The following is a 14,003-nucleotide window of genomic DNA, read 5'->3' as shown; positions in this document are numbered from 1 at the left end:
GATAATAGAACAAGTGAACACCTTCCCTTATCTTGGAGTAACTTTCTCTGAGATTGGTTCTTGGACTTCTCATCATTAAATGTAATACTTAACCTAAAACACATAGCCACCCAGGTACCCTAATCCCAATAATTAAAGTATATAAAGCTAAGGTTATACCTATGCTTTTATGTGCAGCAGAAGTATGGGGTTTAAGTTCCATCTCGGTAACAGAACAAGCACAATCTCAGCACTTGAAAAGCATATTGGGAGTAGATAAAAGGACCTCAGCTGCTGCAGTGAGAGCTGAACTGGAAATTTACACAATCCATGCACAGTCTAAACTTAAGATGTATAATTACTGATGTAAAATCAGTGTTATGGAGCCTGATAAACTCCCAAAATTGTGCCTATTCGAACAGATAAAATCCCAACTACAGACCTCTTGGATTATGCAACTGACAAATTATATAAGAAGTTGCAGTCTTCCTGTCTCCTTACACCTTAAGTGATCAAGTAAAAAGAATGCTGTACAAAGAATTTTGGACAAAGAAACACAAAAAGACATAGCCACCCTCAGTAAGGTTGCCAGCCTAAAATGACTGAGTCAGTACTTTCCAAATTGCCAACTATCTAAAAATGCAAAATGCCAAAACATTTTATAGAGGTATTCACTCAAGCTAGATTTGATCAGCTTGAGACAATAGTCAGATTTAATAGCATCTCCTATAATGAACGGATTTGTATCTACGGAGCACCTAAAATTGAGGATATAGCACATATATTATTTGATTGTAAATTGTACCAGAAGGTGAGAGACTTCTACCTTGGTTCATATATCAAACGGACAATGTACAGGGAATCTCACATCAGAACAACATATTTTATGTGTGGCCAGGACCCAAAAATAATATATAAAACAACTCTGTATTTAAACAAAACAATACATTTTAGAACCACATATGTGGGGCTGATCAGGGTAAATTGTTGGGGTGATAAGGAAATATGTATGTGTTCAGTTTTGTCATATTTATTTACTGTATTGTTATAAGTGTCTTATTTTAACTTACTACATAGAGTGTAATCAAGTCCTACTAAGCTTTGTTTGGTTTGGTATTGTGATACAGCCTAAGGGCTAATCAATATATTTATTTACATATATAATAAAAGTCAGTGTTTGTATGTTTATATGTTTGTATGCAGCAGTGTTTCCTTCTGCTTTCTGATTGGCTGCTACTTTCACAGGCCACTGCGACCTCCACTCATGACAGACCTGGACCAAACTTGGCACACAGACCACCCATGACCCACCTCATGTCCTGGTGAAGTTTAGGGGAGGACAGACCATGGATAATGGGATTTGCAGTACCTTCACTCATTTCCACTGCGACCCACACAAATGACGGACCGGGACCAAACTTGGCACACAGACACTCATGGCCAGCCGAACATATTGGATGTGTTTGAACCCTACCAGTGATGGCCAGCAGAACATATTGGATGTGTTCTGAACCCTACCAGTGATGGACCTGGACCAAACTTGGCACACAGACACCACATGACCCACCTCATATTCTGGTAAAATTTGGGGGAGGATGGACCATGGATGATGAAATTTGCAGAACCTTCACCCAATTTGGCTCCCTCAGACCATTGCGATTCCCATGAATGATGGACCTGGACCAAACTTGGCACACAGACCCCCCATGATGCACTTTACGTCCTGGTTGTGTTTGGGGGAAGATGCACCATCAGCGATGGGATTTGCTGTACCTTCACCCACATTCAGAAACTCCTGCTAACCCCATCACCCAGGATCTGGATCACATTTGATACTGACTCTCCATGATGCACTTTATGTCTTAGGAATGTTGGGGAAAGAAGGACCACAAACAATGGGATTTGCAGTACCTTCGCCCACTTCCAGAAAACACTGTGACCCCTACAAATGACGGGCCTGGGCCAAAGTTTCAACACAGATCCCCCATGACCAACTTAACATACTGGAGGGGCTTGGGGGTATTGATCTTGATTTTAGAGAGTTGTAGTTCTCCCTTATCCAGAGAGCACTGAACCCAGCCGACAATGTATTACACCAAACTGGATGCACAGACTCAACATGGCCAACTTTAAATACTGGCAGGATGTTAGGGATTCCTCTTCCGAAGGGGAGCAGGAAAGTGTTCATGAATCTGAGGGTGAGTTGGAATCTGAGACTTTGCAAGTACCCTCATTTCAGGAGAGGCTAAAGGAAACAGAGCAGAGACATTGTTCAGTTAGATTAGCTGCCAGAAATGCAGCTGCTTAATTAGGAACTGCCCTAGTAGCTGTGAGGGGACTCAGGGCTATAAAGCAGAAGCAGGTGCAGCCAGCTCATGCTGGTAACAAACTGACTCTAATGCCTTCGCTCCCCTGGTGCCTGCTTCGAGTCTGCATCTGGATTTATTGTTGTTTCTTTGTCTGAAGTAAGCCTGCTATTTGATTTGGGAGTTTATCAGAGACGAAGAACTGTGCTTGCCCTATGACTTCCTTGCTTCCGTTTGTATTATTCCACTGAGTGCACTGTACTTTATGTTTTGCTGAAGTAAAGCAGTTTTAATTTACTTATCACAATGTTTTAAGACTGTTATTGAAAGACAAAACAGCACACTGGGTTTGGGAAGGATTGACCCACGGTTTTGGGAATTGCATTTCACCCACATCCTTATGCATTTTCTAATGGGAGCATTCATAAAAAACAAAAGGAAAGACTGGCTTATTTCTAATAAATAGTATTAAACATTACCAAACTTTTTTTTTCATGTCAGGAGCAACTGGAGTTGCTTCTGGAGTGAGAGAATTGGCCGTCTGCAAGGACGTTGCCCAGGGGATGCCCGGATGTTTTGATGTTTTTGCCATCCTTGTGGGAGGCTTCTCTCATGTCCCCGCATGGAGCTGGAGCTGATAGAGGGAGCTCATCTGCGCTCTCCCCGGGTGGGATTCGAACCTGGCAGCCTTCAGGTCAGCAACCCAACCTTCAAGTCACAAGGCTTTTATCCCCTAGGCCACCGGAGGCTCCAATTACCAAACTGATATTACTAAACTTCCGAAAATAAACAATGCCATTTTCTAATAAGCTGGATACCTCTGGGTCCCCAAGCTAGTTACTAGGTAAAGGAAAAAGTTTTCCCCTGACATTAAGTCTAGTCATGTCAGACTCTGGGGGTTGGTGCTCATCCCTATTTCTAAGCTGAGGAGCTTAGAGGAAATGAAAAGAAAGGAAGAGAAGAAAGAAGGGTTGATTGTGTTGGCTTTTATGTCTTGTGGACATTTGTCCCATTTGTAAGCTGCCCCGAGTCCCTTCAGCCTGAACACGCCTACCTGTATTTTATAATGTGTTTTATGAATACTGATGTAAGTTAATAATAATTTTAACTGATTTATATTGCACTGTATAATTTTTATATATGCGTTTTATTGTAAGCTGCCCTGAGTCCCCTGTTGGGTGAGAAGGGCGGGATATAAATTTGTAATAATAAATAAATTCAGGGAGATGGTGGCTGGGCTGTGGCACAGGCTGGTTAGCAGCCAACTGCAACAAATCATTCTGACCAAGAGGTCATGAGTTCGAGGCCAGCCCGGTGCCTGCGTCTGTCTCTGATCTATGTTATGGCATTGAATGTTTGCCTTATATGTGTAATGTGATCCGCCCTGAGTCCCCTTCGTGGTGAGAAGGGCGGAATATAAATACAGTAGAGTCTCACTTATCCAACATAAACGGGCCAGCAGAACGTTGGATAAGCAAATATGTTGGATAATAAGGAGGGATTAAGGAAAAGCCTATTAAACATCAAATTAGCTTATGTGTTGTCGAAGGCTTTCATGGCTGGGATCACAGGGTTGTTGTATGTCTTTCGGGCTGTGTGGCCATGTTCCAGAAGTATTCTCTCCTGACGTTTCGACCCACATCTATGGCAGGCATCCTCAGAGGTTGTGAGGTATGGAAATTAGGTTATGATTTTACAAATTAAGCACCAAAACATCATGTTATACAACAAATTTGACAGAAAAAGTAGTTCAGTATGAAATAATGCTATGTAGTAATTACTGTACAGTAGAGTCTCGCTTATCCAACATAAACGGGCCAGCAGAACGTTGGATAAGCGAATATGTTGGATAATAAGGAGAGATTAAGAAAAAGCCTATTAAACATTAAATTGGGTTATGATTTTACAAATTAAGCACCAAAACATCATGTTATACAACAAATTTGACAGAAAAAGTAGTTCAATACACAGCAATGCTATGTAGTAATTACTGTATTTACGAATTTAGCACCAAAATATCACGATGTATTGAAAACATTGACTACAAAAATGTGTTGGATAATCCAGAACGTTGGATAAGCGAGTCTTGGATAAGTGAGACTCTACTGTATTTACGAATTTAGCACCAAAATATCACGATGTATTGAAAACATTGACTACAAAAATGTGTTGGATAATCCAGAACGTTGGATAAGCGAGTGTTGGATAAGTGAGACTCTACTGTATTTACGAATTTAGCACCAAAATATCACGATGTATTGAAAACATTGACTACAAAAATGTGTTGGATAATCCAGAACGTTGGATAAGCGGATGTTGGATAAGTGAGACTCTACTGTATTTACGAATTTAGCACCAAAATATCACGATTTATTGAAAACATCGACTACAAAAATGTATTGGATAATCCAGAACGTTGGATAAGCAAATGTTGGATAAGTGAGACTCTACTGTATTTACGAATTTAGCACCAAAATATCACGATTTATTGAAAACATCGACTACAAAAATGCGTTGGATAATCCAGAACGTTGGATAAGCGGATGTTGGATAAGTGAGACTCTACTGTACTGTAAATAAATAAATAAAAGAAAGGAAAATGAGGGAAAGTCTGTTAGGGAAAGCAAAGGAAGAAGAAAACAAAGAAAAAGCGAAGGGAAGGTGTATGTTGGAAACCGAGGAAGGGAAGACAGGGCCACAAAGAAAGCCTGTCCACGTGTTACCTTGGAGACATTGTGATTCTCAGAGCTGGAGAAAGGAGAAAGGAGGTAGGCAGCGGTCCCAAGGACGCCCGGGCAACGCTGGGTATGGATGCTAGTTCATTCACGCTTTGCGAGTGGGGTGTGCTAAGCTGAGCACCAATTGGTGCCCGAGGCGAGGCCTTCGCCCTTGCCAGGCAGCGCAGCTGATTCCTTGAAAACCGGGCGCGCGCGCTTTCCTTGGCCCGAGGGCTGCTTTTTACAGGTTCACATTCCTCTCCCGCAAGTGACCTATATTCACTTCGGGCTTTCTTTTCCACGTGTCACTGGGGGAACGAGGAGGCAACAAAGCCTCCCGAGCGTTGCTTGTTGCTAAAGGGAGCCTAGGCGAGCTTCTCCCCGCCCACGTCCTCCGATTTCTTCTCTTCTCCCCGGCTCTTGCCCCCCATTCCTCGACCCAGGCATCCCAGGCGCTGTCTGTAACACGATCCCGGGGCCGTATATCCCCGAGTAGGCGGGCGGGCGCTTTTCCCGCTGGCGCGGAGGAGCAGAGCCGGTGCCACATCACGCACAAAGGGCGCCCCGGCATGTGGCTCCTGTGGCTCCTGTGCCTGGAGGGGGCTCTGGCCAGCAGCACCCCGGAGCCCGCCTCCCCTCCTGCCTGCCAGCCGGGCTCCAGAGCTCAGGGTAAGCCCGCCAGGATCGGGGCGCTTGGGGCACTGGGAAACATGGGCCGGATGGAGGGGGGATCTGTTGGAGTATATGGGGTCGCCCAGTGCCTGCCTCCTAGAGCAGAAGTTTCCAAACTTTAATGTGGAACTCAAACTCCATCCCCCGATTTGTTTCATCCCCTGAGTATACTCTGGATCATTTTCTGCTCATTCAAATAGATCTCCCAAGTCCCTTCTACACTGCCATATAAGATACAGATGATCTGATTTGAACTGGATTCTGTGACAGTGTAGACTCAAATAATACAGATGATCTGATTTGAACTGGATTCTGTGACAGTGTAGACTCATATAATCCAGATGATATGATTAGAACTGGATTCTGTGACAGTGCAGACTCAGATAATACAGATGATCTGATTTGAACTGGATTCTGTGACAGTGTAGACTCAAATAATACAGATGATCTGATTTGAACTGGATTCTGTGACAGTGTAGACTCATATAATCCAGATGATATGATTAGAACTGGATTCTGTGACAGTGCAGACTCAGATAATACAGATGATCTGATTTGAACTGGATTCTATGGCAGTGTAGACTCAGATAATACAGATGATCTGATTTGAACTGGATTCTGTGACAGTGTGGACTCAGATAATACAGATTATCTGATTTGAACTGGATTCTATGGCAGTGTAGACTCAGATAATACAGATGATCTGATCTGAACTGGATTCTATGGCAGTGTAGACTCAGAAAATACAGATGATCTGATTTGAACTGGATTCTGTGACAGTATAGACTCATATAATACAGATGATCTGATTTGAACTGGATTCTGTGACAGTGTAGACTCATATAATACAGATGATCTGATTTGAACTGGATTCTGTGACAGTGTAGACTCATATAATACAGATGATCTGATTTGAACTGGACTCTGTGACAGTGTAGACTCATACAATCCAGATGATATGATTAGAACTGGATTCTGTGACAGTGCAGACTCAGATAATACAGATGATCTGATTTGAACTGGATTCTATGGCAGTGTAGACTCAGATAATACAGATGATCTGATTTGAACTGGATTCTATGGCAGTGTAGACTCAGATAATACAGATGATCTGATTTGAACTGGATTCTATGGCAGTGTAGATTCATATACCATAGAGTCTCACTTATCCAACACTCGCTTATCCAACATTCTGGATTATCCAACACATTTTTGTAGTCAATGTTTTCAATACATCATGATATTTTGGTGCTAAATTTGTAAATACAGTAATTACTACATAGCATTACTGCGTATTGAACTACTTTTCCTGTCAAATTTTGTTTTGGTGCTTAATTTATAAAATCATAACCTAATTTGATGATTAATAGGCTTTTCCTTAATCCCTCCTTATTATCCAACATATTCGCTTATCCAACATTCTGCCGGCCCGTTTATGTTGGATAAGTGAGACTTTACTGTAATACAGATTAGTGGAATCTATGGCAATGTAGATTCAAGATCCAGATGATCTGGATTGAACTGGATTCTATGGTAGTGAAGACTCATACAATCCAGATTATCTGATGTGAACTGGATTCTGTGACAGTGTAGACACATATAACCCCAATGATCTGATTTGAACTAGATTCTATGGCAGTGTAGACTCATACAATCCAGATTAGTGGATTCTATGGCAGTGTAGATTCACATAAACCAGATTGAACTGAATTCTTTGTCAGTGTAGACTCATATAAACCAGATTATCTGATTTGAACTGGATTCTATGGCAGCACAGACTCATATAAACCAGATTATCTGATTTGAACTGGATTATATGGCAGTGTAAACTCATCTAAACCAGATTACTTTATTTGGATATACTGGATTCTGTGGCAGAGTAGACTCATATAATCCAGATTATCTAATTTGAACTGGATTCTATGGCAGTGTAGACTCATATAATCCACCATATCAGATTTGAACTGGATTCTATGGCAGTGTAGATTCATATACCGTGTTTCCCCGAAAATAAGACAGTGTCTTGTATTAATTTTTGCTCCCAAAGATGCTCTAGGTCTTATTTTCAGGGGATGTCTTATTTTTCCATGAAGAAGAATTCACATTTATTCTTGAACAAAAAAATGAACATTTATTATATACTGTACAGTAGTTGTCATCACAAACCAGCATAACCAGACAAATTGTGAATCCTATCAAGAATTTCTTGTTACTACCATTATTTCCATGTACAACACTCTATGGTACGTACATTGACCGATCCTGCATGCTCTGGTGTTCTGTTCATTGGGCATGCTTCCAAACAAAAACTTTGCTAGGTCTTACTTTCGGGGGAGACCTTATATTTAGCAATTCAGCAAAACCTCTACTAGGTCTTATTTTCTGGGGATGTCTTATTTTAGGGGAAACAGGGTAATTCAGCATATCTTATTTGAACTGGATTCTGTGGCAGTGTAGACTCATATAATCCAGCATATTTGATTTGAACTGGATTCTATGGCAGTGTAGACTCATATAATCCATCATATTTGATTTGAACTGGATTCTATGGCAGTGTAAACTCATAATCCAAATGATTTGATTTGAACTGGATTCTATGGCAGTGTAGACTCATATAATGCAGTTCAAAGCAGATTTTATTTTATTTATCATGTCAGAAGCAAATTGAGAATACAGTTATAACGTATAGAAAAACCACAAACTAAGTTAAAAACTTGACATTATACCAGATTTCCTTTGACCAGAACCTGGCCACTTGGTGTGCCTCTGGTGTCGCTGTTAGAAGGCTCTCCATTGTGCATGTGGCCGGGGTCAGACTGCATTGTAGTAAGTGGTCTATGGGTTGCTCTTCTTCACACTTGCATGTCATGGAGATTTGGGGATCACAACCCCCACAACCTGGGGATCACAACCTGACACAGTGAAGACATCTGCCCTTGTGCTTTGCTACTCTGCTGCTGAATATGCATGCCCAGTGTGGAATACATCTCACCACATTAAAACAGTGTAGGTGGCTCTCAATGAGACATGCTGCATTATCACAGGATGTCTACGCCCTTCAAAGCAGATAATGTGGATTATATGTGCTGATAATTTGGATTATATGACAGCGTAGAAGGGGCCCCAGTTTCCAACACAGGCAGTCCCTAAATTACAAACAATTTGTTTTTCTTACAACAAAAGAACAGTACTTTTCCTCTGTATCCCAAAATCCCACATCCATGGATTTAGTCATTCATGACTTGAAAATACATCTGACTTACAAATGGCTCATAGTTAAGAACAGGGTGAGACAACAGGGAGTGAGAAGAATCTACCCCTAGGAAGGGAAATTCACTCCTGAAAGAGTTATTATCATGGGGGAAAGGTGTCTCCATTAAAACCTTCTCGCCAATCTTTGTTTCCACAACAAACCAGTTGTTTTCCAAATCCAGTTATCACAGGAACAGAAAGTGAGAGGAAATCTTCTGAACAGGGGCACAGGCAGCAAAACAAACACCACCAAATCTATCTGTTTGTCTGTCAGCCTGTCTATCTATCTATCTGTCTATCTATCCAGGAAGCCCCCAAGTTACGAACAAGATAGGTTCTGTCAGTTTGTTCTTCTTATTTTTATTTATACTCCGCTTTATCTTCCCAAAGGGGACGCAAAGTAGCTTGACACAAAGCATTAGTATACAATTTAAAATATACAAATATGTAATAATTGAGACAGAATTAAAAATTGAATTTGTATGTAAGAACAGGGACATTTTAAAGTGTAACTCCAGCCAAATATATATATGTATGTGTGCTTTTAATTGCATAGGGAAGGGTTAATACTCCTGTGGTGTTGATTTTACTGTCTGTGCCTCTGTTCAGAAAATTTCATCTCACTTTCTGCCCATGTGAGAATTGGATTTTGAAAAAATGGGCTTGTGGAAACAAGGATTGGTGACAAAGCTTCAGCGGAGACCCCATTTTCCCATGATAACTCTTCCAGGAGTGAATTCCCCTTCCGAGGGATAGATTTCTCTCACTTCCTGTTGTCTCACCCTGTTCTGTATAACATCTAGTTTGTCAACTAGACTGGCTGTATAACATCTAGTTTGTCAACATTCATACATGGTAACAGATAAACCCAATGTATTGACACTGTGGATTAAATAGAGCAGTGGTTCTCAACCTGTGGGTCCCCAGATGTTTTGGCCTTCAACTCCCAGAAATCCTAACAGCTGGTAAACTGGCTGAAATTTTTGGGAGTTGGAGGCCAAAATACTTGGGGACCCACAAGTTGAGAACCACTGAAATGGAGGATGGTATGCCCATATGTGGTGGGAATGTTCAAATCTCCTGTGCCTTTTGGGGGGAAATAGTGAAGGAAATGGAAAAACTATTCAAAATATCAGCATCATATAGATATGATGCTAATGGGAGTATTAGGCAACAACAAGATTAACGTAAAAGAACAAGAATGGTTTAAACCCATGCTTTTAGCAGAACATGCGGTGATAGACTACCGAAAACTGGAATAATTACCTTTATGATCAGGTTCAATCTGATATTATAGCATGTTTAATTCAGGATGATACGTAGGAGGATAAAATAAGAGAAATTAAAGATAAATTGATGGTTTATATGGAAGTGGTGAAGCCAATGTAAATATTGTACAGAAACGTAAAAAAAAAATGTGTTCATAGATATATATAGCAGAAATATCTGGTCTGGGTGATGGGTGGTGTGGTTGGGAGGATTTTAATAATCAAAAATCAGTAATAAATCTAGTTGGTGAGTAAATTTACTCCAATGAATAACACCCAATATCCCAGATGTATTTTATCTCAAAAACTGTACAAGAAAGGGGGAGAGAATTCCAAAGAAACAGAGAATGTACATCAAACATTGATTGTGCATGTGTGTGCAAAAATGTTGAAATGCGTAGGCAGTAACTGCATACCTGGTAGCAATAATTCTAGCTCAAAATAGCCATGGCTGTAAAACAAATAGTGGGCCCCATATGGTTTCGTTTTGAAGTCCATTTTGAATTTGATTTGTAAGGTTTTTTTGTAGAACCCCTACGATACCTAGGGAATTGCGTCTCTAGCATATTGTAAGACTCGTGGTACGTGAGAAGGCAGAGATTTTTGTGCTGTTTTGCTTTCCAGGAATAGAGTAGCCAGACTGTAAACAATTGGAAAGCCACTTGCCTGTCATTTTTGTCTGGTGGCTCTGTGATCCTTTGCCTGTTTACTTTCAGCCTGGGATGGGAAAGGAAAGCTTACCATCAAACAAGTTTTACTACTACAAGGGGCATGTTTCCAGGAATTCTAACTACAATGTGCCAAATCTTGTCAGTGGGGGAAGGAGCACTTTTGACCCTTGAAGAGAACCCACTTCAAAGCCATGGCAGTTCAAGCGATGTCTACCTGCATTAATTCCACAATGTAGATGCACCCTTAGTCCTGTAATATGTTCACAATGTTCACAATCTTGTCCATGATCACTATTGGTGTATACAGCACAACACAGCCTTGGGAAGGCAGTGCCTTCAGGTGGGTAGGTAAGCTGTGTTGCAGTGGTTCTCAACCTGTGGGTCCCCAGGTGTTTTGGCCTACAACTCCCAGAAATCCCAGCCAGTTTACCAGCTGTTAGGATTTCTGGGTGTTGAAGGCAAAAATATCTGGGGACCCACAGGTTGAGAACCGCTGCCCTATTGCAACCACAGAGGGATCTTGAATTGGCCTCCTTGGGCAACTTTAAGTCTTGGGAGAGTTTTGCCTCAGAGAGGAGAGCCAGGCAAACAAGGAAGCAGGGGAGAGAAGACAGCAAACGTATGTTTGCTAAAACCGCCAACTTTGCACAAAACGAAAAGGGGAGGGGGGAAGCAGTACCTTCTAGCAGAGCTTTCCAATCTCTTTGTTGTGACACTTTTGTGTGTAGGTTTGTCACGTATTTCAGCCTATGTGAAATAAGCAATACCAACTTGCATGCATGTTTCCAAAGCAAAGGTAGCAATTTGTATGGAGTAATTCCCATTTAATTCAGTGGTGTTATGTACCTTAAAGGCATCAGATCCCATCTGATAATGGAAGCTATGAAGGACCAATCCTAGTTAATAGTGGTATGGGTGTACTTTTTAAATGTAACTCTAGCCAAGCACATCTTTAGCTTTGGATAGCATAGGGAAATGTTAACACCCCTGAGGGGTTTGTTTTGCTGTCTGTGTCCCTGTTCAGGAGACACCTCACTTTCTGTCCCTGCAGTCACTAGATTTTGAAAAATTTAGCTTGTTGTGGAAACAAAGATTGGTGAGAAAGCTTCAGGGGAGACCACTTTTTCCCATGATAACTCTTTCAGAGTGAATTTCCCTTCCGAGGGGGAGAACTCTCATACTTCCTGTTGTCTTACCCTTGTTATTAACTATAAGTCCATTGTAAATTGGATGTTTGTAACTCGGGGACTGCCTGTATATGACTGACATATACCTGCCACTTTATATAGGTACCTGTATCTATATATATAAAAGAGTGATGGCATCACGGCGACCCACAAAACAACAAAACTACAGGCCCCCCAACCTCGAAATTTGACAACACAACCCATCATCCACGGCTCTAGGTTGATACAACAAAAAGAAAAGAAAAATAAAGTCCTAATTAGAGAGAGAGGAATAATTGCTTTTCTCCAATTGCTGCCAGTTAGAAGGCTAAGCTCCTCCAACTTGGTCTCCTAGCAACCCAATAAAAAATAATAAAAAACACTAAAAAAATAATTAAAAACACTAAAAAAATTAATACAATAAAATACTATAACAGAAAATAACTAAAAATAATACAAGAAAATAATAAAATATAATAAATAAAAAGATAACTTACAATAAAATTAATTAAAAAATACAAATAACGTCAAATAAAAATTACATAACAATTTTTAACCAATACCACCATCACTTTGCCACAGCAACGCGTGGCCGGGCACAGCTAGTCTCTTATAAAGGAGCTTTTGATGGTGCAGTGGGTTAAACTGCTGAGCTGCTGAACTTGCTGACCGAAAGGTTGGTAGTTCAAATCTGGGGAGCGGGGTGAACTCCCGCTGTTAGCCCCAGCTTCTGCCAACCTAGCAGTTCGAAAACATGCAATTGTGAGTAGATCAATAGGTACCGCTCTGGCGGTAAGGTAACGGCACTCCATGCAGTCATGCTGACCACATGACCTTGGAGGTGTTTACGGACAACGCCATCTCTTTGGCTTAGAAATGGAAATTAGCACCAACCCCTAGAGTCGGACACAACTAGACTTAATGTCAGGCGAAAACCTTTAGGTTGGTTTAACCTCTGGTGTGCTAGGAAAATTGATTTTTCCAAAAAGGAATTAAATTTTCCAATAATATGCTTACCAATAAATAACAACAACAACAACAACAACAACAACAACTTTATTTTTGTACCCCACCTCCATCTCCCCGAAGGGACTCAGGGCAGCTAACATGGGGCCAAGCCCAAACAATTACAATAAAACAAAATAAAATGCATACAAGACACACGGCAACATCCAGTAAAAATGCTTATACAATAACATAGTGAAACAAAACATAATAACAATAACATAAGAAAACAGAGTATGAAAACAGTACAAAAATTAAATGAGGGCAAGCTGGGCCTTTTTAAGAAGAGGATCTTTGAGGAGCACTTTTATTGTGTGTTCCTGCATGGCAGTGGGTCAGAATGGATAGCGCTTGTGGTAGTTTCTAACTCAATAATTCTATGATTCCACGACCCTAGCTTCCAAAAATGCCCTTCCTCCTTATCTCTTCCCTCTCCAGCCCCCCAAATATATCTGCAAGAAGCAAACCTCCTAGAACCCTGGAAGCTGGTTGTTTGGCATGGACACAAACGCCCACTCCTGTCCACTGCTTTTTCAATAAAAGTTTCCCATAAAATCATTGCATTTCAGCTCCTTGGTAGAGTTCCAGTGCCTAGATCCAGTCTGGCACCAGATGTCTAGTTCTGTCTGTAGTCTTCTGGAAGCAAGCCTCACTCTTATATTTAGAAAGCTGTCTCAATTTTATTCCAAAGGGAGAGCTTCTGATGTTCTTAAAATGCCTCCTTCCTTTTTATGCATAGGAAGGGACACCTCAATTAAGACCACTTAAAAAATTCCAAATATAAAGATAGAGCAAACAGAGTCTTCCTTGTGTGTATTTGTGGAACTCATTCCCTACTCTGTGATGAGATGGAAAGTGAACTGAGGCTTTCTCAAAATTGAGGCTGTAATTCAATGCAGTCTGAATTTGCATTATATGGCCAATGTGGACCCATTCAGTGCAATTAAGTTGCAATATATAGGCTTAA

At 40.9% G+C, this 14,003-nt stretch overlaps 1 protein-coding gene across 2 annotated transcripts in view; it reads left to right on the top strand.

Moving 5' to 3' along the window:
- Window positions 1-5,346: 5,346 nt before the first annotated feature.
- Window positions 5,347-14,003, top strand: part of cpz (carboxypeptidase Z) — a 71,379-nt gene continuing 62,722 nt past the window's right edge. For both annotated transcript variants that reach the window (XM_016995579.2, XM_008115921.3), the window contains exon 1: window positions 5,347-5,671. In XM_016995579.2, the coding sequence (XP_016851068.2) occupies window positions 5,572-5,671 (100 nt within the window). In that variant the 5' untranslated portion in view covers window positions 5,347-5,571. The remainder of the gene's footprint in view (window positions 5,672-14,003) is intronic.

Source organism: Anolis carolinensis, chromosome 5 (genome assembly GCF_035594765.1).
Source record: "Anolis carolinensis isolate JA03-04 chromosome 5, rAnoCar3.1.pri, whole genome shotgun sequence".
In the NCBI taxonomy this organism is placed as follows: domain Eukaryota; kingdom Metazoa; phylum Chordata; class Lepidosauria; order Squamata; family Dactyloidae; genus Anolis; species Anolis carolinensis.
Note: the sequence above shows the minus strand (reverse complement) of the source record. Positions and strands in the feature narration are given on the sequence as shown.